General features: G+C 38.8%; 4 protein-coding genes across 6 annotated transcripts; 2 read left to right on the forward strand and 2 right to left on the reverse strand.

The window, feature by feature from the left end:
* The first annotated feature begins 152 nt into the window (after window positions 1-152).
* Window positions 153-12,481, forward strand: tbc1d10b (TBC1 domain family, member 10b). Its single transcript, XM_079455647.1, has 10 exons — window positions 153-662; window positions 2,418-3,328; window positions 5,262-5,361; window positions 5,660-5,767; window positions 5,949-6,055; window positions 6,344-6,458; window positions 7,002-7,067; window positions 7,182-7,371; window positions 8,548-8,702; window positions 8,775-12,481. Exons 2-10 carry the CDS (start codon window positions 2,439-2,441, stop codon window positions 9,663-9,665), a joined length of 2,622 nt encoding a protein of 873 aa, XP_079311773.1. The 5' UTR covers window positions 153-662; window positions 2,418-2,438; the 3' UTR covers window positions 9,666-12,481.
* mylpfa (myosin light chain, phosphorylatable, fast skeletal muscle a) lies at window positions 12,432-16,168 on the reverse strand. The gene is made up of 7 exons (XM_079455648.1): window positions 16,113-16,168; window positions 15,309-15,404; window positions 14,430-14,505; window positions 14,232-14,336; window positions 14,047-14,125; window positions 13,913-13,961; window positions 12,432-13,822 (listed from the first exon to the last, which is right to left on the reverse strand). Exons 1-7 carry the CDS (start codon window positions 16,113-16,115, stop codon window positions 13,721-13,723), a joined length of 510 nt encoding a protein of 169 aa, XP_079311774.1. The 5' UTR covers window positions 16,116-16,168; the 3' UTR covers window positions 12,432-13,720.
* A 2,373-nt stretch (window positions 16,169-18,541) lies between these two features.
* Window positions 18,542-21,612, reverse strand: pheta2 (PH domain containing endocytic trafficking adaptor 2). The gene is made up of 4 exons (XM_079455653.1): window positions 21,434-21,612; window positions 20,956-21,065; window positions 20,362-20,662; window positions 18,542-20,274 (listed from the first exon to the last, which is right to left on the reverse strand). Exons 2-4 carry the CDS (start codon window positions 21,034-21,036, stop codon window positions 19,823-19,825), a joined length of 834 nt encoding a protein of 277 aa, XP_079311779.1. The 5' UTR covers window positions 21,037-21,065; window positions 21,434-21,612; the 3' UTR covers window positions 18,542-19,822.
* On the forward strand, window positions 21,223-25,674 carry cd2bp2 (CD2 (cytoplasmic tail) binding protein 2). 3 transcript variants are annotated; one of them, XM_079455651.1, is made up of 7 exons: window positions 21,223-21,623; window positions 22,719-22,794; window positions 23,019-23,148; window positions 23,390-23,547; window positions 23,659-24,229; window positions 24,422-24,507; window positions 25,402-25,674. In XM_079455651.1, exons 2-7 carry the CDS (start codon window positions 22,720-22,722, stop codon window positions 25,510-25,512), a joined length of 1,131 nt encoding a protein of 376 aa, XP_079311777.1. In that variant the 5' UTR covers window positions 21,223-21,623; window position 22,719; the 3' UTR covers window positions 25,513-25,674. The 3 variants fall into 3 exon arrangements, with proteins under 3 accessions (XP_079311777.1, XP_079311776.1, XP_079311778.1); XM_079455650.1 differs by lacking the exon at window positions 21,223-21,623 and adding an exon at window positions 22,051-22,167; XM_079455652.1 differs by lacking the exon at window positions 21,223-21,623 and adding an exon at window positions 22,159-22,344.
* The last annotated feature ends 272 nt before the right edge of the window (window positions 25,675-25,946 follow it).

A 25,946-nucleotide genomic window follows, 5' to 3' on the forward strand; every position in this document is an offset into this window, starting at 1 on the left:
TTATAATATAGGTAAAGAGTGGGAGGGATTTGCTCAGTAAAACATATTTAAGAATTGTAATAAATATATATAAAATAATAATGATTATTATGATTGAATAATCATGTATGAAATTCTTCTAGAGATAAACGGGATCTAATGCTACTGAATGCGGTTTTGTCCGGGGCGTCGTGACGTCCCGACGTCCCACGTGCGGGTACGCGCACGTTGCTGTCACTCAGAGCTGGTTCTGGGAAATGCGGGACAATGCGAGATGTCAGCAGGGCCGTGTTTATCTGTTCCAGCGATGAAACCCAATATACTCTTCAACTTTAAAAAACCAATCGGACCTTTGTGCTCAATGCCGATGCTCAAGAGGATCTGCTTTCGTGCGGATGAGTGTAAGAGGAGCGCTGATCGAGCTTCAGTGTCTAGCTAACATCATCTTTGCTAGCCCAACACACCACCCTGCAGCAACGCTAACTGCATTTCGTCATTAGCAGACTAACGTTACACGGGCAGGCTCGCACTTTAGGCTTTTTTAATAAAACGTTCTCATCAGCCCACCGGGTTACCAACGGCTTGTCACGCTCACACCTTTCATCCGTTTAACGGCGGCGGAGGGGGGGTCAGGGTAACCGGAGCCGACAGGAGCCCCCCCCGCACGGATCACACAGTTGCGGGTGAGTTTTTGGCGATGAACTTCCGATTAAACCAGTGGCGATATCTGCTCTCGGTGAATTTGTTCGGTGATGGGAACACAGAGTATACTGGCTCTGCTACCGTTAATAGTTTTCCTGCTTCTTAAACCGGGAAGTTGAGCAGAACGGCCTGGATGCTGAAGGCGTGAGCTAGCGAGTTAGCAGGCCAGTTTCACTAGCTACGTTAAATAACGTTAAATTTGAATGAAAAAGCCCTCCAGATTGTATATATGTTGTGTTTTATAACGCAAATCGCGATTTTTTTAAGTAATAATGAAACATCAGAGATGTTGAAAGGTTGTTGTATGACAGACCCGATCAGCATAAGCAGCAGTGTTAAACTTGACATTGACAATCACAAGTATTAACCGACTCATACGGTTAAAACCTTATCTAGTGCTATCTGCTTCCTTTATGACCACGTTTATGCGTTTGACGACGGTTGCTTTGCTATCAAAAGCGCAATGTAGTGTTATGGATATTGCCCTTTCATAATTGGCGGTCTACCGGTATCCGGTACAGTGTTATTTCTCAGTCACATCACATGTGCTTAACTGCATGGTCGGAACAAAAGAAATATTTGCCATTTATAAAGAAGTTAAAAAAGTTCACATGTGGTTTGTTTATCTCTCATACGCATATACAGTTCCGACGTTATTAGAGGGTTACCCGGAACGAGCAGTGTGTATGTGTTTATGTGTGTATGGGTGGAGTCCCTCAAAGACCACATTGCATCCTTATGTTAAGACTTGCATTGAAATCAAGGTTTAATTTAATTGACTATATCCAAGCTATGAAATATATATCTCTTTACTGAAATCAAATAATATAATAGCCTATATATATTTTTTTAATTCTTATCTAGCAACAAAATAAATGTTAAATACAATGTTAAAGTCCACAACAAAATTGCACAAATTAAAGAAAATATATCTTAAAGCTAAATATGTATAAAACTCAAAACTAAATTATGATTACTCTGATTGAGATGATCAATAGGTGATATGACATTATTAGTTTTATGCTGATTATAACAATAATTTAAAAATGTTAATAATTAAACTATATACATTTAAATACTCGTTGTATTTTATGTTTGGACCAGCATGGGCTGTGCCCCAAAACCTGTCCAACATAGCACAATGAAATAGGCACTGACCTGCTTTTAATATACATGGCTGTAGTTGTTTTCTCAAGGAACTACTTCCCTTTACCCTCATTGCATGTGTTCTGATACATCTATGTAAATATAGACCATGCAGAAGTTGGGGAGATAGACCTTTGTTTAAGAGGAAACAGTGGTAACCTTTTCTTTTACACAGTACATGTACTGGACCTGTACAGACTAGTGTAGACTTACATCATAATCAAATTACTGTTTTGTCCTCTGCATAAATCATTGTGTGTGAAGCTTCCTGTCAAACTATTGTCGTCATTGAACAATTGAAAAATCGCAGTCTCGTCTATTTATGTTCTGTCGTGTTTTCATGTTGTTTTGTGGTTATTGGCTGAATTCGATCTGTACATACGGATTTATGTACTGGAGATGTTTTTGCTAGTTAATGTTCCTCTTTTTTTCACTTCCAACTGAGGGCATAACATTAAAGCATCTGGCTTATTACAGTCATTAACTTAAAGGGAAAGATTGTGCTAAAGAAAATAAGAATTATTAAAAATAGGTCATATTACATTGTTTCAAGGAATTTGACTGACTCTAGCTATATTTCTTTTTCTCAGCTGTCACAGTAAGAGGGAGACATGGCTGAAGTCTCCGCCCTCAGCCCCTCTTCCCCCAGTATGGGAGATCAGACACTGCCCGCTCCCTCCAACCCACTGCCGCTCCCTTCAGAAACTCCCGTCCCAAAATCATCTCTATATGGAGATCGAGGAGTGATGGGCAACCCAACAATACAGACAGGTGGAAAAACCTCAACTTCCCCAGGTTCCCCTGACAAAAACATCGTTGCTCTCTCTTTAACATCAACAAACAGTGCTGGTGATCCACAGGTGGATGTACTGGCTGCTACAGATGCAGGGATTAATGGGAAGAATACTTTAAGTGGCCACACTGAAGCACAGGAGGCAGAGCCGGAGCAACAGATGCCCCCTTCCCCCGAACTTAATCCGAGTCCTAATCTCTACCCCAATGTTGTTGAAGTCAGCCATATTTCCAACCCTGCTCCCTCCATGAATGCTCCCCCTGAACGTCCCCCTTCTCCTATTCCAGTGTCCTCAGAACATCTCACAACCTCCGACCCCGTTCCATCTCATCCTTCACAAGACTCCACAGCAGATCCTTCTTCAGAAGCACAAGCCGAACCGCTGCCTGCCCAGAACCCCAACACTCCAAATTCTCCCAGCACAAGCATAATGGCCCTCGAGCCTCCCTGCTCGCCATCAAAAGCTGATCCCCCAGCTGTGCTGGTGCAGGAGGCAGGTGGGTGGTTTGTTCCGCCCTCTCACACACGACCGGCTCCGGACACGCTCAGCTACCTGGAATCGGCCAGTCTGATGTCAGGCACACTGGAGTCTCTTTCAGGGCTCGGAGAGGATGGAAGCTCTATGGGGTCAGATTCGGAAATCAACGGCCCTATACGACGCACTGATAAATATGGGTTTCTAGGAGGCACACAATACAGTGAGGCCAGGTGAGTGTGGCTGTGATACGCATGAATGCATTGACGCAAAACCACAATCTGACGAGTTATAAGGTTTTTTTAATAATATCTGACATTTCAAGAGCAGAGAGATCATTTAACATTCAATCATTTGTATTGCACGACTATTTTACAGGGTGTAATTTCTTCCAAAATCATTTTTTTTCTTTAAATGTAGAAATCATTTGCATTATTACTCTGTATCCTATTTCAAATGGTATCTTAACACATTTACAGCTATATGTATTATAAAACTAGATCAAATATGTTTGAACCCCATCATTCACTATCTATTATCATGATTATTTACTGCTGAGAAATTAAAGAACAATTCATGCACTTACGAATCACACATTGCTAAACTGGGCATGTGATGGTAAAAAGTATACATTTACAATACAAGTTTCAGTTGAAGGGACAGTTCATTTAAAATTAAATAAATCTGTCATCCTTTACTCATCCTTGTTCTAAATTTTCTAAATGTCTTTGTTTTGATGAACACAGAGATACGTATTTGAAAGAATGCTTGTAACCAAACATTTTTTGGCCACCATTGACAATTTTCTTTCCAAATATCTTCTTTTACATTTACATTGAATCATTTAGCAGACGCTTTTATACAAAGCGACAAACATATGAGGTACACAATAGAAGAAATTGGAACAACATAAGGACAACAAAAAGCATAAGTGCAATAGAACTGGTCTCATATAGCCTACCGCAGTATACAGAGCTACGTTTTTTTTGTGCTCAACAGAACAAAGAAATGTTTGAAGCAATTCTTCCTTCTATTGTTGTCAATGGTGGCCAAGAACCGTTTGGTTACAAGCATTCTTCCAAATATCTTTCTCTGAAACTCATAGCATGTCTGTGTCCTCCATGGTACAGCATCTTATGTGAAAATGTCTGCAAGGGTCTTAATAATTTACGCCTACAACCGAAAGCAGAATGATGATATAGCATAATGCTAATACTCGCTCATCCATCAATGTAGTCACTGAATCTTTTCTGTGCTTTTATGTGTGTTATCATTTTTTTCTCTTGTTCTCTGTATACTTCATCTTTCTGTGCTGCAAATGACTCAGATTGTGCTGAGAGAGCTCCTCTGAGTCACAGAGTACTGACTGTCTCACTTTTTGCCTCTTTTCCCCTCCGACTGTATCTCCAGTACTGACTAATTCTCCTAAAAAGGGCACATATTATCCCTTTTTAGCTTCATTGTATTAACCACCACATGCTTTTTCAGCTATTTAAAAATTGTTGGTTTACTAAATGAGACATTGTCATCTGGCTAGCATGGTGTCTGTCAGATTTAGTTCTCCACAAGTTATTAGTTTACAAGTTAGTTTACAAACCATGTTTATAATAAATTTGCACGATTTAATAGAATGTTTTGGGGATTTCTTATTTATTAAGACAAATGTGTATAAAAATAAGTGTGGTTTTATTTTAATTTAAAGATCATTTCCTTTTTGCCGCATTTTTTTCTTGTTGTCATTTACTGGGAGCATTTAGCATGAAGCACATTATATAATAACCATTATTATATATATTGTGCATTACAAAACAAAATGACAAAAACAATGGTTATTCTTGAACTAGTGTCCCTCATCTGTCATTGATCGTGCAAAAATAGATAACAACAGGCAGACTCCAGTTTCCATCTCCTCCTGTGACAGTCACTGGTATCACTAATTGTTTACCTGGTTAACATAATCATTGCACAAAACTACATGAAGGAAATCATTTTAATCACCAATAACAGCATTACGTTTTTGGGGCATATGGGACAATTTTTCTATATTTCTGAAAAATCAGGCCATTTGAGCCATTTGTCAGAAGATTAACGTGATCTAGGGCCTGGATGGGTGCTTGGACATGTGGCGTTTGCCCTGATTCTTGTGAATCTTTCTCTGTCGTGTAGTGAGGCGGAGATTCGTGTGGCTGTGGCGAGACAGAGAGAGATGAAATGGCTGGACATGTTCAGAAACTGGGACAAGTGGATATCTCGACGCTTTCAAAAGGTTCTTGCCTAAAGTATCACTAAATGCATTCCTGACCGGGTAAATACTTTGAGGGTCAGTGCCAATAGCCAAAAAGGCTGCATCTTGACACATGCCTCAGGCGATGAGTTTGAAGCCCAGCTTGTGGTACTTTTTTTACTTTTTTACTCTCTGAAAATATGTGTTTTGTCAGCTGAGTGGTGCTGAACTTATTCAACATACTGTACTGCATTCCATCCATCACAGTCTTGTTTTCATGTGCATGAAATATGCCGTCTCTACACTGTATTTATAGTAGATGCTTTCTTTTCCCCCCTAGGTGAAAATGCGCTGCAGGAAAGGAATCCCCTCCTCTCTTAGATGTAAAGCCTGGCAGCTGCTGTCAAACAGCCAGGAACTTTTTGAGTCAAATCCTGGGAAATTTGAGGTACGGTCCAGTTGAACAAGATTGTTCAACATCTCTCCAGATTGTATGAAAATGTTTAGATTTTTTTGGTCATACTTTATACTCTTATTCCCATTAATACCCTTTTTTTAAGTACACCGTTAATATTGGATCAGTGTGCACACTCTCCCTCTCAGTAAAAACATGTTTTTCTGTCTCACAGGAGCTGGAGAAAGAGCAGGGAGATCCAAAGTGGTTAGACATTATAGAGAAGGACTTGCACAGGCAGTTCCCCTTCCATGAGATGTTTGCGGCTCGGGAAGGACATGGGTAAATACTTTTATCAGGGGGATGGGTGATGTAGTGCTTTTATTTGAAGTGTTGCAAAACATACATTTATCTGTAGCTCAAAGACAAACGTTTTTAAACAAAACAATATAAGTCACCTAAAGGCCCCCTTGGAAGTCCACTGGGGAACCCCTGTTGAGAACCACTGCTTTAGGCCAGTAAATTATGCAATTGTGTTATCAGTAAAATAGCAAAACAATATCAGCTGTCCTTAAGGGCCAAACTTGAATCCACCTTATTCTAAACTGTTGTGCTTATGAATGTGTTTAGACAGAAAGATCTGTACCGAATACTGAAGGCCTACACCATCTACCAGCCAGATGAGGGTTACTGTCAGGCCCAGGCACCAGTGGCAGCAGTTCTGCTCATGCACATGCCTGCTGAGGTGAGAGAGAGAGATGAACAGATGTATCTTATCTGCTTTAAAGGGTTAGTTCACCTTACAAATGCTAATTCTGTCATGAATTAGTTGTTCCAAACCTGTATACATGTCTTTGTTTGGTTGAACACAGAGAAAGATCTTTGGACAAATGCTTGTAACCAAACCATAGTATGTAAAATTAAAATGGAAGTCAGAAGTGCTCCAGAACTGTTTACTGTCGTACATTCTTTTAAATATTGTATTTTGTGTTCAACAGAACCAAAAAAATTATAAAGTCAATTTTCCTACTATAGCAGTCATAATGGTAGCCAAGAACTGTTTGGTTATAAACATTCTTCCAAATATCTTTCTCTGTGTTAAACACAACAAAGAAATGTATACAGATTTGGAACTCAAAGGTGAGTAAATGATGGGAGAATTTTTATTTGTTTGTGAACTATCTCTTTAATAGCGAAACAATTAATTAAATAGTAGTAATATAATTGTATGTAAACCCTCTCTTTTGAACTTTGTTTTTAATGTACCACCTACATTACTTTTTCCCAGCAAGCATTCTGGTGCCTTGTGCAAATCTGCGATAAATTCTTGCCAGGGTATTACAGTGCTGGTTTGGTAAGTACATAAGCTTAAAGAGATCATGTAATCTTTCTTGGACTGTAGGGGAGAAACATAATAGTGTGAAAAACGTGTTTCCAAACTTCTCCATAATTTTCTCCTGTCCAACAGGAAGCTATCCAGCTGGATGGAGAGATTTTTTTCTCTCTTCTGAGGAGAGTGTGTCCCATGGCTTACCGCCACCTGAAGAAATTTAAGATTGACCCCATCCTATATATGACAGAGTGGTTTATGTGCATCTTTTCCCGTACGCTGCCTTGGTCCTGTGTCCTGCGTGTTTGGGACATGTTCTTTTGTGAAGGTCAGTCATGAGCACATGCAACTGTTTTATAATCAAGGATGCAGAATTATTCTGTTCACATTTACATTAAGCAGCTTTTATCCAAAGTGACTTATAGAGAGTTCAAGGAGCAAAACAGCGAAATATCACGCAGGAGCAATAATACAATAGGTGCTAATACCAAGTTACTAGTTTCCACAAAAGAGAGAAAGGGTTAGTTTTATTTTTTTGTCAAGTATTCACAGTCGAGATGGTTTTAAGTAGTTTTTTAAATGTTGTGAGAGCCGTGTTTGACCGGACTGAGTTAGGAAGAATGTTCCACCATGATGGAGTTGTGAAGGAGAATGAGTGCCGTGGACAAGGAGATGTGCTGCATGCTCCGTGAGATAGGATGTAACCTTTCTAATGTTAAAGGGGTCATATGACACATCTAAAATAGGGATGCTCAATACTGTTAATTTCCCTAACCAAGAACCGATAAGATTTTAATAATAAATTGGAAATAAATAAAAATACATGGTTGATCTCATTTCTTAGGCATTTTGGACAATGGAGAATTTATAATAATATAATATAAATCCAAAGCATAAAATAAACAAGCAAGAAAATAACTTCACAGATTATGACAAAACGAAAACACAGGAGAACTGGCAAAGTTTATTTCCTTCAGAAAGATTTTTCATCAAATACCTTCTGTAACGGAAAGCAGTGCAGTCTCAGTGGAGTGGTTTGTTTTGAAGCCGGACTGCTTGTCGCCCAGTAGTTTATTCTGTGATAGGAAGGAAAATAATAGAAAACAGACCTTTCAAGAGTTTTCACAATAAATGGGAGGAGAGAGACAGGTCTGTAACTGTCTGGAGAAAGTAGGGGCGTGACCTGGGCCTATGGATTGAAAAGTACCGGTGTTATTGCTCTGCATGTTTAGTATACAGTTCATGAAATAGTTTTTGCTTCTAAACCCCTTGCTCACTTTTCTCAGTTTAATCAAATTCCGATGGATGAAATCAAATCACAATATTTCTTGTCAGATATTCTGCTTCACTAAAAATGGACTCTTTAAAGAAGATGGGTCTCAAAAGGCTGTTTCGTACGACCTTACATTTTGTGTTAACTCTTACATCCTGCATGTTTGAAAACTGTCTACCGGTGTTTGTATTTCTCTGATTCCAAATCGGTACATTTCATATTCTGTTTCAGGAGTGAAGATCGTATTCCGTGTCGGTTTGGTTCTACTCAAGCAAATGCTTGGATCTGTGGATAAGCTCCGTGAACTTCAGGGCATGTATGAGACCATGGAGCGACTGAGGAACATTCCCCCTGAAAGTATCAAAGAGGAAGTTATGGTGCAAGAGGTGAGCACACAACACATTCTGAAACGTATCACAAATAGGCGTACATTTATACTTTCTACTTCCTTGTTTTAGATAATCTCTCTATCCGTGACGGAGGCTCTCATAGAGAGGGAGTGCACTATTCAGGTGCGGAAGTGGCGGGAATCTCGTGGTGAGTTGACTCATCAACCGGGACGTCGGCTACATGGCACCCGGGCCATCTTCGAGCAGAAGCATCGGGCTGCTGCGATTAGCTCAGGTGGCAGCCTGTCCTTCCTGGCGAGTCACATCCCTGCTCCCGGCCCTCTTCGTGCATCCTCAAGTCTCCTATCTCTTCCTGGCCTGAGAAAGTCTAAGGCACCATTTTATTCTCGGAATAAGAAAGGACAGGATGATGTTCCACTCCAGCCCCTAGGGGGCGGCATCAGTGCAGTGACAACACAATCCTCATCTGCAACATCTTCCTCAGCTGGGACGTCCCACTCAAAGCCTCCCATATCTCCTCCTCATAACGCTGGAGCTGGGATGCGTCCGCAGGTGCCGCATGGACTCAGTCCTCTAGCTTCAACATGTGTTACCACGGCCCCGGCTCCGACCGCACACGTCTCCAGTGCACAAATGCTTCAGCCCTCACCTAAAGTCGTATCTGAGCACATCACCCCGACCATTCCCTCACCAACCGCAAACAATGCCCCTTTACCCCCATGCCCCGAAACCGTGAAACCATCAACAGCGGGGGCATCGGTGGAAGACGTAAAGAAGAAGAAGAAAAGTAAGGAGGGCAAGAAGCGGGAGAAGGAAGAGGAAAAGCATAAATTAAGAGAAAAGAAGGAAAAGGAGAAGACTGAGAAGGAGAGACTGAAAAAAGAAAAGGAGAAAGCAGAGAAGGAGAAGAAAAAGGAGAAGGGAGGGAAGAAAAAAGATAAAGTAGGAGAGGCGACAGAGGAGAAGAATGGTGCAGCAGCATCGAAAGATCGGGCTTAATTTCTGACCTGTTATTTCTTCGGCATTAAGAAGACAAGGATGGCTATAAAAAGAGGACAAGGAAATAAATAAGCTGCATTCGTAACGAGAGAGAGGATAAGAAGGAGGGAAATATAATGTCCATTTCATCTCAAGTTGTCATTTCATAAGAATAACTGGATCGTTGGTCCTGCCCCTCACGCTCCACTCACCATTTCTTCTGTATGACCCAACGTTCAGAGCCCAATGCTGACCTACGAAACAAGCAAAACTGAATTTTATGCAGATGAAGGGTTTATTTTGAAAGTAGATATCAGGTTGAGATCAACAGTATAGTCTGAAGGCAGTTCTAGTTCTTGTGTGAAGGGCTCATCTGTGCCAGTCCGGTTTTCTGATCCACGTGGTCACAACCAAAATATCAGAGAAAAACAAGGCTTTGATTGAAGCCATAGTGCAAGTAATAATGGTAATCTGTGAGTGTTCTGCAGGACCTATTTATTCATTGTATTGCTGTTTGTGATATTGTATGTCTGTGCCTTGACATTGTAGTGAACTGTATCACAGTGTTGTGTTGCAAACAGGTATTTTTGGTACTCTCAACTTAAGCAAGCACGTCTTTCTAGACAACGTTTAATGTAAGGAAGTGGCCAATAGGTGGACAACTGCGAACAAATGTGTTAAATATTGAGAACTGGGAGGGGAAAAGTAAAAAAAATTCTCCTTCAAAACTAAAAGAACAAAAAAATAACCACTTTTGTGTCTCCGCATCGAATATTTGATGAATTATTAACCATTTGAAAAGTTTAAAACTTCAAGTTAACCTCAATACTAGGAGATTTTTCTAACAGGATAAAACTGTTCATGAAAAGCGTACCTATTTCCGCTGTTTAATCTTAGTCCATCTTTACGTAAATCTCACCAAAAATGTGGCATTTAATTGCATTGACACTCCACTTTCTCTGATGCTCTGTCTTATTTTATTTATTGTATTTTAACAAACATACACTATGGATAAGGTTAAAATCTGCCAGGTATATGTGTGTTTTGATGTTAATAATCTCGCTATTGATACGGATGTAGAGTTCAGATTTTGCACTGAGGCCTTTTGATTTTCACCACTAACCTTGATCGGTTCATGTAATGTAAGACGCCCTCTAATCCAGTTCTTCTGAATCTGTAAATCTGTACCTTAATTGGAGGGGTTGGTGCAGAAGTGTAGCATTAAACTTTGAAGCTCTGAGGCTTCAGGCTGTAATGTTTTTATGTACAAACTTATTAATTTAATCAGATAAAAGTCTGTAATGTCTATTCTACTTATTATAAGTGTTTTGGTTTGATTAGAATTTTTATTTTTCTATGCAAGTATACAGAGGCCTGGTAGACTGGAATGACAGGGAATTTACAGAATGAGAGGGCCCACTGTAAGGAGAGTTTTGTGATGAACTATTTAATCACAGGATTTGAGTTTTATTTTTGAGTGGTGAAAGTGATTTTTGCACGTTGACATATTGAAGAACAAAGCCAATCAGCTATTTATTTTAGATATTTTAAAATCACAAGATTGTCTAGTGTTACTGCAGTATTTATGTTATGGGAGATGGTGATGATGTTCATTCATTTTTTTCTTATAATGTGCCCAGGGGGCTATGATTTAGAAGACGAAAGGGTGGTCCAAAGGTGTTGAATAAATCATACACTAGGCATTTCTATGTTTAATTTTATTATCTTAAACAGACGTTCACCTGAACAGTGTTACTTTTAATGTCAAGTAAACTGAGGACTAACCCCACCATGGCCCACTGTCCCCTTAATAATTATGGCTTATTCTGATGCAAGGCAAGGCTTGGATCGTTCTTCGATTCATATTGTTCTGTCCCTTCTAGATATTTATTGTTTAAGTATTCTGAAGACCTGAAATGGTATATCACTTAACCAAGACCTGGGAAAGAGGGAAGTCCTTTGCAATATAGTAGCCAAACATTCGGTCAGTGTTTTAAATGTGTCTTCTGTGTTCATAGACTCAGTGTGTCACCCTGGCCTTGTGTTGTTCAATCTCAATTTAATGTGGTCATACCTCATCCTCAACGATTGGTGGTGCCCTTACTGACCTTTTTGGTCATTGCTTCCTCGAATGGCACTACTGTTCAAATGGCAAGCAAACAAATCATGTCTATGCAAACTTTATGTTCTTAACTGTCTGCACAATGTTGATTTTAGCGTTCACCAGGGGGATTAAAACTGAAGGTCAATGTAGCCTTTACTTAATGGTAGATTGGATTGCAATGTCCATGGCCTGTAATTTCCAGATCACATGGAATATCTGGATTCATGTGTGTTATCCTGAAGTATTGCTCTTGGTTTCACCCACTGAGTAAATACCTGGCACCTTTCAGGACACTAAAAGACTTCTTGTCTGTTTGGCCAAGGGTACGACCGGTGGACTTTGTACGTTATGCTCTCCAAGAATTAATGCAACGTCATCCAGTCATGGTTTATTAACACTCTGAGACAGCTAGGACAAGCTGAAAAGGGGTTGACTTGTCTTATGGATTTCTGCATTGGTCAATATGGCCTAATGTATATAGTAGGATTGTTGAAAAAACTCATTTTAATTAGCTTTTTATTTTAATTGTAGCTTTTGTTTTGGTCAGTGAACTCACATTATGTCACTTGTCTCGGACTTGTTTTTAAGTTTACATTAAAACATTAGAACGTTAAGAATTACAAATGCATCGATGAAGAGTTGCAGAAATGAAATGCAGAAAAGGAAGTTCACACGGTGTATTTAATAATTAATTTAATGACAGTTGTGATGAATAATAAATCATAATATATTAAAATCCCTCTGTTGTGTCTCTGTCTTTGTTATACGTTTTAGAAACGTTAATTTACTGAAAATATGTTTTTTGAAACCTGTATTCTTCTTCAAAGCACAAAAACAAATGCATGAAGCAAACAGGATTTGTTTTGGCTGACCAGAGGGTGGTAAGATCTTGTATCATTGTGATGACCGACGGAGTTTTGCTTTTGTTACCACTAGGCAGTGTGATTCACATACTTCTGCCCACCTTGTGATTATAAAAATCCAAGACTTGCAGCTTTATTGCAGACAGTCTTGTTTTACATGTCAGTCTCTGTCTCTACGAGTTATAGCTACAGCAGAGACGGATAGAGATGTCTCACAGACACAGCAGTACAAAAGATAGATGTTTTATTCACAGTTTGTGTCTTTTTATTTGTTACAGAAGAGTGCTTGACAGCGCAAAGCAGGCCTAGATGCAGAAAGCAAATAGTGGGTGGATTAAAAAAAGACATGGACATAGCAATAGTGAAGAGGAAGGGAGAGGGGGAGAGAAGATTATATGTTTTCTTTCAGTCCTCGCTCTCCTCTAGTCCTTGGATGGTCTGCCTCTCTAACTCCCTCAAAGGGAACTTGGCATCACTTTTAGGAGACCAAGATCTCAGTAAAAACCTCACTTTCTCCTTTTTTCTCTGTTAGTTATCTGTTGTAGTCAACTAACGGTGGAAGAGATGTGATAGGCTCCTCTATTATAGAGTGAGATCACTTCAACCTTCCTTCTTCCCGAGAGTGGGCTTACAAAACTCTTCCAGAATTTGCTACAGAGCTGTTTCATCCAAACGAAGAAAGGAGCTATATTCAGTTCCACCCTCAATGTAACAGCAGATGTGGCAACATTTATGCATACTTTAAATGTGATGGTCATGGTAATGAGTAAGAAACAGAGAGAGAGAGAGAGAGAGAGAGAGTATGTGAGAGATATGGAAATTATGTTAAAACGTTTTATTGAAAACAATTCCATGTCCCCACTGACAGACACTGTGGTCATCAGTCTCGCCACCCTCCCAATTGAGTCTCAGTGAGACAAGTCTTTGATTTTGAATAAGAGTAGAATTCGGGAGAGATAGAGAGCGTAAGTGCTTGAGAGAAACAGATGATGGAAAGGAAGAAGAGGAAGAAACACAAAGTGAGAGAAGGAGGACAAGGAACGGACTGGGAGTGTAAAGCAGCGAGGGATGCATGTTCATCTCTTCGTTATTCTTTTCTCCTCTGCCTTTTACTCCTCCTTCTCCTCTCCGTGTGTGATGACGTAGCAGATGTTCTTGTAGTCAACATTGCCAGCCACATCTGGGGGGAAGGCGGCCCACAGATTCTTCATCTAATGTGGGGAAATACATGTTATATTTAGCAAACATTAACAAGTAACTTATTGAAAAATAAGAGTCTGAAGAGCAACGTCGGATCTCACCTCCTCTGCGGAGAACCTGTCGCACTGAGTGGACAGGAGCTCCTCAAGGCTGGAATTTACAGAGAAAGAAAGTCAAAGAATGTTTTTGTTTATCTTTTAATAGATGCATCAAATGTTGGAGATTATAGACTCACAATTCCTTCTTGATGGTACCAGTGGCCTCGGGGTCCAGCACCTTGAATGCGGACACGATGACGTCCTCGGGGTCAGCACCTTTTGGACACAGTGAGAGCAAAAAGTAACATCATGCATGCAAAGAGTCAAAGCTTAGAAAAAAGTGAAAGGGGTGACAGCCATAGAGAAATTATGCTTTGCATACCCTTCAGCTTCTCTCCGAACATGGTGAGGAAAACGGTGAAGTTGATTGGACCGCTGGCCTCCTTGATCATGGCCTCCAGCTCCTCATTCTTCACATTCAGCTGGCCTACAGACACACGAGAGGATAAACACACAAATAAGTGCTCTCAGATTCATGAAGATTTCTTAAACAACAACGTAGAACAAGAACAGAACTCACCCATTGAGGCCAACACGTCCCTAAGGTCGTCTTTGCTGATGATACCGTCTCTGTTCTGGTCAATGATTGTGAAAGCCTGTGCAGAGAAGACATAACATTAGAAAAAAGAATGTAGTGACTCCAAACCGTGATATTTTAATTTGATGGGTAATATCAATGTTTCATTTCTTTGAATCAATTTTGTCAATCAGTTCGTGCATAATCTTATCGACACTAGCAAAATGTCCTTTCTCAAGCCTGTGAAACGCAAGACCCCACACCACACACACAGCTTAAATATATAGCAACAGCTGCTAAATCCCACCCGGTCCCCACACAGACTAATCTATCTTTCCATCTGTGAGATCCCAACTGTAATGTCAGACATTCCAAAGGTGCCATTTGAGATGGCTGTATCTCAAATAGCCAATCGTTTAATATCCTTAGTTTTTGTCATGCATCAGCTGCTGTCCCACTGGGGTCAAGGCAGCAGAAACAGGATGAGTGCTTGACAGGTGGGAGTCAGAGGAGAAAAAGGCTGTGACACATTCGCAGACCAGACAAAGGGTAAGATTAACTTGCTGTGTTGACTCATCTCAGCTGCTGGCTGTAATCTAATACTTAAAACAAGACTTAATATAGATACTGTTTGACATTGTGAGAGGTTATCTGTGATCAAATTTACATCAAGAGTCCAGTTCAAACACAGTCTCTGTGACAACTCACAGCAGAAATCTGTTGTATTACATTAATATCAGATATAATATCTTATATAATTTGTCCCAGTCTCAATGGTGACAGAAGATTTGATTATTCACAATAATTGAACAAAATACTATATTACAACTACTATTGTGGTCGCTGGGTATTTTAAAGAATTCTGGTGTGAATTTTTTTTACCTCCTTGTACTCCTGAATCTGGCTCTGCTCAAACATGGAGAAAACATTGGAGGAACCCTCTCCTCCTCCTGCCCTCCTCTTGGCCTTCTTGGGTGCCTTAATATGAAAAAATATAACATGTCTTAGCATTCAACATAGCTATAGTAAACACTAACAAAATACAATAAATTGTGCATTCAAACATAGTAAATCTAGTGCATATTTATCTTATGTTTTACAATGTTTTGCAATTTAATGTAGACTTGGGATCTTTTGTCTGCTTTAGGATATTCTAACCCCATTCTAAATCTACGGTCAGTTCAGTTGGAATTCTGAACAGGTACACATGAATGAAACATTCTGCCATCTGAGTAATAATCATTCAAATAATTATCTATAGATCAAAATATATTTTTTATACATTTTAAAATAACTCTTGGCATCATTCAAAATGTATTGCATCTGATACTATGCAAACAAAAGATACAATCTTCTGTACATGATTGTATTTTTTAAATAAAGTACAATTTGGAAAATAGTGTTCTGTTGCATCAAAAAAAGCAAAAGAGAAAAATATTTTTGCAATAAATCCTAAATTCGTGTTTCCTCCCCCCCCGAAACAATGCCACTTTGATCTGGTCCTGTTTTAGGTATTGTAAGTCCAGAGTTGAGTTATCCAAAACGTGGATGCTGCTTCCAAACTTCCCATGTGAACATGCTGATAATGTTAGCCTCTGGTCTGTGCCATTGTCTTCTTGGTTCCTATATGTCCACTTAAATGATGTGGCCACTGGTCAGGTTAAAGCTAAGCTACAGGTTACTCACCATTTTGAGACGGTATACGTGAAGTCTAAGAAGCTCAAGAAGCGAAGATGGTGTGAAGCCGCGTAGTGACCTGTTCCCCCAGGGCTTATATACTGAAGGCCCCTTGCTAATTATAGATCCATCCTTAAGTGTGGTAGGGGAATAGAGATGGACAGAGAGAAAACTATGAAAGGGGAAAAGGGGGGAGAAAGAGACGAGCTTGGGGGATGGTGGTGAAGGAATAGAGGGGTGGGAAGCTAAGAAACTATCATCTTACAGTGCTCAGAAATAGCAATGCGAGTCTTGGAATGGGATGAATCTGATATTTTGGTAACCATCTGCACGTCTCATGTAGACTAATAAGGACATGGAGACGTCAAGGACTGTTTGGTCTTTGAATATTAACATGGGGATTTCTGAGGATAATCACAGAACTCAAGCTGTAGGAGATGAATGTGATTATATATGGACAAATTGTAGTTTTATAGCAACTCTGACACTGTAATATGGGAGAGAAAATAGAGTGACTGATTTTTTTGTATGCCGTTTATTGACTTTGTTTATTTGTGTACATCTGATATGTTGGAGGCCATACTTGCTTCTTGACCCTTGCCATCATCACGTTCTAAACCAGCTGTAATCAAAAATAGGTTTTAGTGTCTTTCCTAGTATAGTGATGCCTTAAGATTTAGGATCAGGTCTTTCCACCCCACCCCAACACATGGGCATGCCCATATTGAGCACTTCATATTCAGCCTTCACTCTATGAACTCACAGGGTCACATTTGGCAGTAACTTACAGTAGGCATTGTAAGATGGATGAGGGTATACTGTTTGAGGGCACAATATGTATATATTATCCTCCTTTTTAAATGATCAATAGCCCCAAGCACAAAGTGGATCAGCGAGGTGTTTTTAGACGAATACACATGAATGGATTCTTGAGGCTAGTAAAAGATTATTTTGGGGTAGCAGGGGGAATGTAGAAGGAACAGCTGAGAGGAACCAAAATAGCAAAACAAACATGTCTGTTCCGCTCTCCTTTTCTTCTCTGTTCAATCCATCATTCATATCCTTGTCTACTTCTGCTATATGCATTCCTTTCTCTTTTAAGTTTACTTGATGTCCTAAGCCTCCCCTTTATCTATTTTGTTCTTCGGTATAACTCTTGTTTTCATTGTTTTTTTATCTCACTGCATGCCGCATTAATAAGGGCATTCTAAGCATTTTTTATTTGGAATGTCACCATAAAAGTGTGTCTCTTAAAAACATCTAAAAAAAAATTATTTAACACTAGGCTTCAATACTCAAACAGCATTTGATACTATAAAAATAATATGCATTTATTAAATGATTGTATTACACGGCTCATTAAAATGCTTGATTCTGATTGGCCAGTAGCGACATTGGCAGGTTTGTCATTCCCAGATAACTACGTTCAAAAATAATTACACACGGTAACCCGGATGCAGCAAATCATTTTGAAAGGTTTTTTTGACAGATTAAATATACAGATGTCTTTTAATAACATATATGACATTATATTTACAAATGATTCAACCAAATTACCTGTTCGTGACATTTGAATGTTGTTTCTTACCTTAAAACCAAAGGTAAGCGGCTTTTCCTCGCGGAAGGTCTGCATTCGGTAAAAATTGCTTATAAAATATAAAAAGAACACACCGTAAAACAAACAAACAACTTTAAATACATCAAAACTGACACTTGAACTGAAAATGGGTTAAGTAAATTTGTTCACTGTGTGGTGTGTATTATGGGTTTACCCACTGAAACACTGATGCGGTGTTGTGCTATTATTTTGTTCTTTTTTAAACCCCCCATTGCCAACTCTTAAAATAATGCCAAATGATATTAGTGATTAGGCTTGTGCTCAGATAATGTGTGGTACACCCTACGGTATAAGTACGGTCCTTCTTCCATCTTTCATTTTAGGCTGCACCATACAGGTACATCTAAATAATAATAATATCATGAAAAAGGTCAAACATTTTTGTCACTTTTTCAGAAAGTGAAACCCATATATTACATAGATTCATTACACAAAGAACGTAGTATTTCAAGCCTTTATTCATTGTATGATTATGGCTTACAGATAATGAAAACTCCAAATTTGGTCAAAAGTTACCAAAAGCTGGTTTTATGGTGTTACTGTACTTGATTAGCCAGCAAACCCTCCTGACCTGAACCCTGTGTAGAGAATCTATGGGGCATTGTCAAGAGGAAGATGAGAGACACCAGACCCAACAATGCAGACGACCTGAACGCCGCTATCAAAGCATCCTGGGTTTCCATTACACCTGAGCAGTGCCACAGGCTGATGGCCTCCATGCCACGCTGCCTTGATACAAAAATTCATGCAAAAGGAGGCCCAGCAAAGTATTGAGTGCATAGAAATGAACATACTTTTCAAAAGCCTGAAAATTCTGTTTAAAATATCCTTTCAAATTTATTCAAATTTTCTGAGACACATATTTTGGGTTTTCATTATCTGTAAGGCATAATCATCAACATTTCATGAAGTAAAGGATTGAAATATTTCACTCTATATGTTTAATGAATCTATATAATACATGGGTTTCTCTTTCTGAAATGAGTGACAAAAAATATTGACCTTTTCCATGATATTCTATTTTTTTTAGAAGTACCTGTATGATGAAGCCTATAATGAAAGATGGAATGGTAACACAGGGTCAAGTAATGACAAGGGGTTTAATCTGAATTAGTATAGGTCATAATTTGCTGATTTTCATACACACAATTAAAATAAAAAACACAAAATGATTAATGCACTTTTGGAAAATTTGTTAACTGTCTTTGTTTTGTTTATGGTCTGTCAATGTGAACGTGTATGCCCATGCATGTAATATGATCTATTTATTATCACACCATCAATATTGAGTTAATTGAGTATAGTGACATCTAGTAAGAGATTTGCAAATGACACTACATCACCAATAAATTGAGGTAGAGTGAAAGAGGAAGACTAAACCGGTTCTGTATTTTGGTTTATTTGTGAAACCACCTGAACTGTGTGAAACAAATTCAAACAGGCAGAACTATAAAACTGGCATATGTATTCCTCTTCACAACATCAAACTGATGTTTTGAGCCAGGCCATGCTATGTATACTAAACCTTCAATTACATTCATATACTGTCAGATATAGGAACATTATTTTTTAGGAATATATTATCTTTAAATACAAAACAATCTCATATGTTTAGGCTGCATCAACATATACATTAAGAACAAGCAAGCCATTTTGCATTCACAAATATACAACAAACACAATCTTAAAAGAAGGAAAAAAGTTAACAATTAATAAATCGATATGCTTGCAGCTTCTAAATAGAAATTACCCATTTGCAGTTGTCAATATCTGAACGTATGTAACTAAAGGGTAAGACTACAGTGATCTTAGTTCTGTTTCATGATAATTTAGGCTGATATGTACAGGAAACCGTACCACAGAGAGGAAATGAGAAACCCTTTTACAGAAGAGTTGCCATGATCAGAAGTCAGTGCTACAATGCATACTTTACTTTCAGAACCTTGAAAAGACACCAAGATCACATTTACTGCTTCCATAGCTAGTGGTGCTTAAAATGTATCTTAACAGTACATTATTTATTTTGGTTATAGAGCAGGATTGAGCAGGAGATAATAATATGATCAAAGGCAGGTATGCGTGCCTTGAGCTCCGATAAGATTTAAGCAAGGTCAATGAGGTCCTCATCAATGTATCCCACCTCTTCTTGCTTTTTCTTTTGCCAGTCAGCTCTAAGTTGCATAATCTCATTTCCATAGCACTCATGCAGTTTACTGAATTCCTCTAATGGATCAAAACCCACAACTGGCCACTCTCCATAAGATGGTGCTGCACTATTCAAGGGTGTGACATGGGCGTTTCTCTTCGGCCAAAGCTTTGGAGATTTATTGTTGGTTTTGAATGGAACAGGAGGGGCCTGCAGACTATAGCTGATGGGTCTGTTTGGCTTAGATGAAGGCGGTACTGAACCAGTACTGTAGCTTCTCCCATCTCTGGGTACCACGGAAGCCCCATGTCCGAAATAGGGGTGTCCAGTGTTCCAGGAAGCCATTGTATTATTAGATGTTTCCACAGTCTGTATCAGATCACAAAGGCCTTTCTCTTTTCTAGCCTCTGTTGAATGGACAGCAGATACAAAACAGATTACAATTAAATACCCGTTCGATTTTTCGAATCTACAGACATTCTGAAAGCACTCACCTTTGTAGCGTCTCTCCAGGTCCTTGACGATCATTGAAAGGTAGAGGTGACTGGCGCAAAGCAGAGCACTGATCCAACTCTCCTGGCTCAGATTGTCATCAGCGGAAAGTCTATATGTGCGAAGGCCTGGTCCAAACACCAAGGAGAAACAGAACTGACCATCCGTCTCACATGCCTGCACCATACAGCCCTCCAGAACGATAACGCCCAACAGATTACGATCTCCTGGACGCTCCTGATAATACAACAGATTCCCTTTCAACACAAACCACCGTCGTAGGTAAGTGGTGTTCCTCTCCCTCTGTGGAAAATAAAAAATAGTTCAAAAGTAGTAGAACAAGATTGAGTAAGAGGTAAGAGGAAAAAATGACAATATCCTATGCTTTCTGTAACGGCACAGATGTATTTTACAAACTGGATTAGTGTCACTTATAAAGAAGTAGGCCAGTGGGATGCTTTTAATTAGCGTGTATGAATAAGTGTTATAGCCCTAATTCACCAAAGGTTAAATTTAGGATGCTTTATGAATTACAAGTGTAAACGAGTTTCCCTTTACATTTTTCATATAGTCTATATTTCTCTTTGAACCCTTACCTTTTTGTAGAGGTATCCCTCTTTATCAACAGGTGAAGTGCAGGACAGGTAGTGCGTTACAATCTTCTCATGGATCTTCATTACAACGCCACCTGGCGAGCAGCCGTGCCCTACACCAACACAAGAGGATATTTCAATGAAAAATAATGTCATTAAAGCCTGTCGTCTTTCTGTTTCTACATTTCAGCTAAACGACTAGTAATGAAATAAAAGAAATGAATAGAAACACAAACAAACGCGTAAATGACAGGCAGATCTACAATGTATGAGATAAGAAACTCGTCTGTCTGGTTAACACAGGAACTGCCAGTCATTCGGCGAGTTGCAAACATTGGAACGGACATGCGACTTTTTTCTTTATGCATATAAATAAGATTCATAAAATGACAAATAAGATAGTTTGTTTGTAAAGATTAACGCGATAACGTGAGAAGAACAGTTACAGATCGATTAAATGTAGTCATTTGTTCCAACTTACCTGTTAGTATCTTATTTCCGATTACTTATCGCGGAAAACATCACTTGAAGTCAAATGTCGATGCTCGGATTCATGGTTTGAAGCGAGATGGTAATATTATAAGTTTCGTATTACCACCGCGCGCCCTCACGTCAATCTGGCAAGTGTTGAAATATACATAACGCGCCCCACTTCCTGGTAACAAAAGCCGGTGAGATATGTTCTCTTTATTTGACTCAAGAGAAACAGGAATGCGATTTCAATCTAAACAAAAACTTTGTATTGATCAATTGAAAACTATTAAAATAATTGTTCATATCAACTGCATGTTTATATATCCAACGCATGCACTCGTGAGATATTTGCCAGAGCAGAACTGTGAGATTGCATAGGTTCTGGACAATTGATGCCAGTGAGGAAATGTGTCCAGTTCACGTTGTTGTGTGTTATTCATTTAAGGTCATCCCACAAAAAAGCTTTTTGTAAGGGGTAAAATGTATTTACAAGCGAGAAAACGGCCAATTTAATACAAAGATCTGATATTTATTTATTATACTACACTTTACACCAAATGATCGGAAAATGAGAAACGCACGTCAGTGTGTTGTAATATGTAAGTATCCAAGCAACGAGAACTCACACGCTTTGCCTCAAGGCGGCGCTCGAGACGACACTCTGGCAGAAACACAGTAGTGACGTCCTTCCGGTTTCAGTTTTTTTAACTTGAATGGCGCAGTGGGTAGGATAACAACCAGGTAGCTAATTTTACACGCGTTTTATACATAGTTGACAAATCATCCACTATCTAGTGCAACAAACGTGTCGCCAAATATAGCTAAAGTCTACAATATGTGGTGTATTTACACCGTTTGAAATCTGACGCTCTGCGTGGACACTCGTAGCGTTCGCTCGTGTAACGTTACAGCAGGCTTGTATTGACCCAATTTTCTTAACCCCGTGATGGTTTCAAAATCAGTATAACTGAGATGTCTTCGTTTTAAGGCTTTTACGTGTACATTTAGTTTTTATCTGTGTATCGCAATTAACTAATTTTGTTTAATGTGTTTGTATAATAAAAAGTTGGCACTTGTGCTCAACTTTTGCGTGTAATCGGTGTTATTGGCATATAAATCTTAAACCTCTCTTTGTGTTTTTACATATATATTAGACTATATTACCGTAGTCTTATCTGTAATAGAGGCACAGCATCCTCTTATTATTAAAACATTCACTTTGTTTGCTTATATGCGTATTTGCTGTGTTAAATTAATAGACCAAACAGTCAATTGCTTTTTTTCTCTGTAAGGATGTCGAAAAGGAAAGTGACATTCGAGGATGGAGATGGAGAGATTACTTTGGAAGAGGATGTTCCAAAAAGAAAGGTTATTTATTTCTGTTATGTTTATGCCTACAATGTCAGTGTGTGCTGCTCTTTCCATGAAAATCAGAACGAAACAGATTTCTGTTGCTTGCATCATTGAGGTTAAGCTTGATAAAAACCTTTATTATAGTTGTAAAACATGTTAATTGTATTTTTTATATTTCCAAAATAAACTATGCAGTTGTAATAACCAGTGCTTTGTTGTGTTATGTCTTTATCCTCCAGATGGTGGATGGTGTAAGTGGTCCAGGATCTAGATTTAAAGAAAAACACTCTTTGGACAGCGATGAGGAAGATGCTGGAGATGAGGAGAATAGCAGCAAATATGACATCCTTGCCTGTGATGATGTGGATGGTTCGTGAATATTTGATTTCATTACTGTACACATACTTAAAAAAACAAACAAATGTATAGACAATGCAATGTAAGTCGCTTTGGATAAAAGCGTCTGGCAAATGCATTCATATAAATGTAAAATATTTATACGGCTCTGAGATTTGCAAAATCTATCAGTTTAGGTACAAAATAGTTTGATGTTATAATTTATGATAATATTAAAAATATTACTAACCTAAGAGTGTATTTGTGTTTACAGGTCAGGAAGGAGCCACTATTGACTATGATGAAGGGGTACGCATCACCCCTTTTAACCTGGACGAAGAAATGCAGGAGGGACACTTTGATTCAGAGGGAAACTATTTTATCAACAAAGAAAAAGAAATCAAGGACAACTGGCTAGATAATATTGACTGGGTACATTTTGTTGCATTAATTATGAGAAATAACTTTTGGATCAAACATTTAAGTAACAATCAGCAGTGTTTTTATAATGCATCTTTACCAGCCTTGTATATCTTAACTCAGGTGAGGATAAAGGAACAGCCCGCAAAGAAGAAGAAAGGCCTTGCAGCGAAACGAAGGAGAAGAGCTGGTGATGAAGATGAAGCAGAGGAGGAGTTACAGAGGGAGAAGCATAGGAAAGACAGTGACACAGATGAGGAAGAAGAAGAGAAAGAACCAGCAGAAGACCCTCTGGCTACATACAGTCTTTATCAACTCATAGAAGCTGTTATTGAGCTCATGTTGCCTGGTGAAACAGTGGCTGCTGCTCTTCGAAGACTTGGGGGTCTCGGAGGACGAAAGAAGAAGGGGAAACCAAGACAAGGAGAGGAGGAAAAAGAAGGCACTCAAAGCAGAGATACTGATAAATTAGACAAGCTGACTGCAATAGCAGATAGACTGGTGGGGGTTGGACAGTTCGACATTTATCAGCAGACCTATGAAAAACTGGCCTACAAGCTCAAGGGGATGAACAAAAATAAGGTGGCAAAGACACAAGATGGCAATGACGAAGAAGAGGATGAGCTAGACATGTTTGCAGAAAAGTTTGATGAAAAGCATGTCGAGAAAGAAGAGGATAAAGACAACAGCAGAGGTGAAAATCTTTAAGTGGTGCTGTGATTAGGATTCATGTTTGGTTATTTGTCCAGTTGCAAACAAATGAATTGTACTTGACTTCTGTGAAACAATTCACTGAGACATTAAAGATATTTTGAACTGTGGTGTCTTGACATATAATTGAAGTCAGATCTTGCTGTAAAAGAATGTGTTCTTTGTTCCTTTCCAGTGAGTGATGAGGTTATGTGGGAGTATAAATGGGAGAATGAGGAAAACTCTGAGCTTTATGGGCCGTTCAGCAGCCAACAGATGCAGGTAAGACAGAAGATATGCTCTATTACCAAGCATCGACACACTTATGTAATTTCAATTATTTTGAGTGTTTTAAGGTTCATGTGTCTTTTTCTATGTTAAAAGACTTGATATTAGTCAAGTTCATGTGACAATACAATATTAGTGCAACTACATTAGCCGGGGTTTCCATCGAAAGTTGCAAATTGTGCTTGTGTGCAAAATTGGAATATGGCATAAAACATTTGCTAATAAGCACCATTTCATCTAACTAGTCAACCGTCACTTCCTAATAAACTGGCATTAAATATCATTAAGTGATGCCACTTATTATAATCATTTTCATATATAATAATTACTTGCTTATCAGATAAAACATGATAAAAATTGTGCTTTTATGGATGCCCACTCAATTCAATTACAGATTATACTTTGACAACTTTGCTCAGGCATTTAGAATATACAATAACAACATTTCAGATACAGACACTGTGTAACAAGATCAGTATTCTGGTTAGTTAAGCCATCTCTTACATGACTTTTTGGAGGAATTTATACTGCAAATGCATTTCCGTCTCACATTATTCGCATGAACCGTTTTTCGCAAACAGAAAAAAAGACACCTTAAGCGAGCGTAAAACTGTTTTTGCAAATTAACAGATTTAATGCGCTTTATACCAGGGTGATGGAAATCCAGCTATTGGCTATACCGATGGTGTAAATTTGGAGTGGGACTGTCTCTAATCCATGCACTGACAAACTGTTTGAAAAGGAATAATTTTTCAATTCTGTTGGTTTCCAATGCTGGTGCAGAATTACACATTTTACATTATTGTACCTTGAATTTGCTAGCTTTAATAAAGGATTAGATGTTTTGAATAAAAATATATTTAAACATTGTATCTACTTTAATTTTAGGACTGGGTGGATGAGGGCTACTTCAAGGATGGTGTATACTGTAGAAGGATCGAACAAGAAGGTGGCGCTTTCTACAACTCCAGGAGAATAGACTTCGAACTTTACTCATGATCTATGAATCCTTCTACCTTCAAAATCTTTATTTCTTCTGCCATTTTGAGTGGGTTTCTCTGAATTATTGTTTGCTCTTGTGTGTACACACATTAACTAGTTTGTGCACCAGTGTTTTATACATAATGTGTTTTAAAATAAAGACTTTTTGGCTGGGTCCAAGTTGACGTTCAGATTATTTTCACTGGGCTATATATTAATGTATGAATAATTAGGTGTTTATTCTATGTACAATTTAACAGCGCAATACTTTTTTTACCACCCCAAATCTATCTGCTTTTTTTGGCCTCTACGTTGTGACAAAATGATAAACCCTAAAGTTCGCATTGGGACAAAGGCGAATGTTTGTGGCATCGCGATTGGTTGCTTTTTTCCCTCCTGAAACCCAATTGGCAAGTTCGCTAGTCGCTGACATTTCTGACGGTACGCTGGGG

The sequence above is a fragment of the Barbatula barbatula genome (genome assembly GCF_947034865.1).
Source record: "Barbatula barbatula genome assembly, chromosome: 5".
In the NCBI taxonomy this organism is placed as follows: Eukaryota; Metazoa; Chordata; class Actinopteri; order Cypriniformes; family Nemacheilidae; genus Barbatula; species Barbatula barbatula.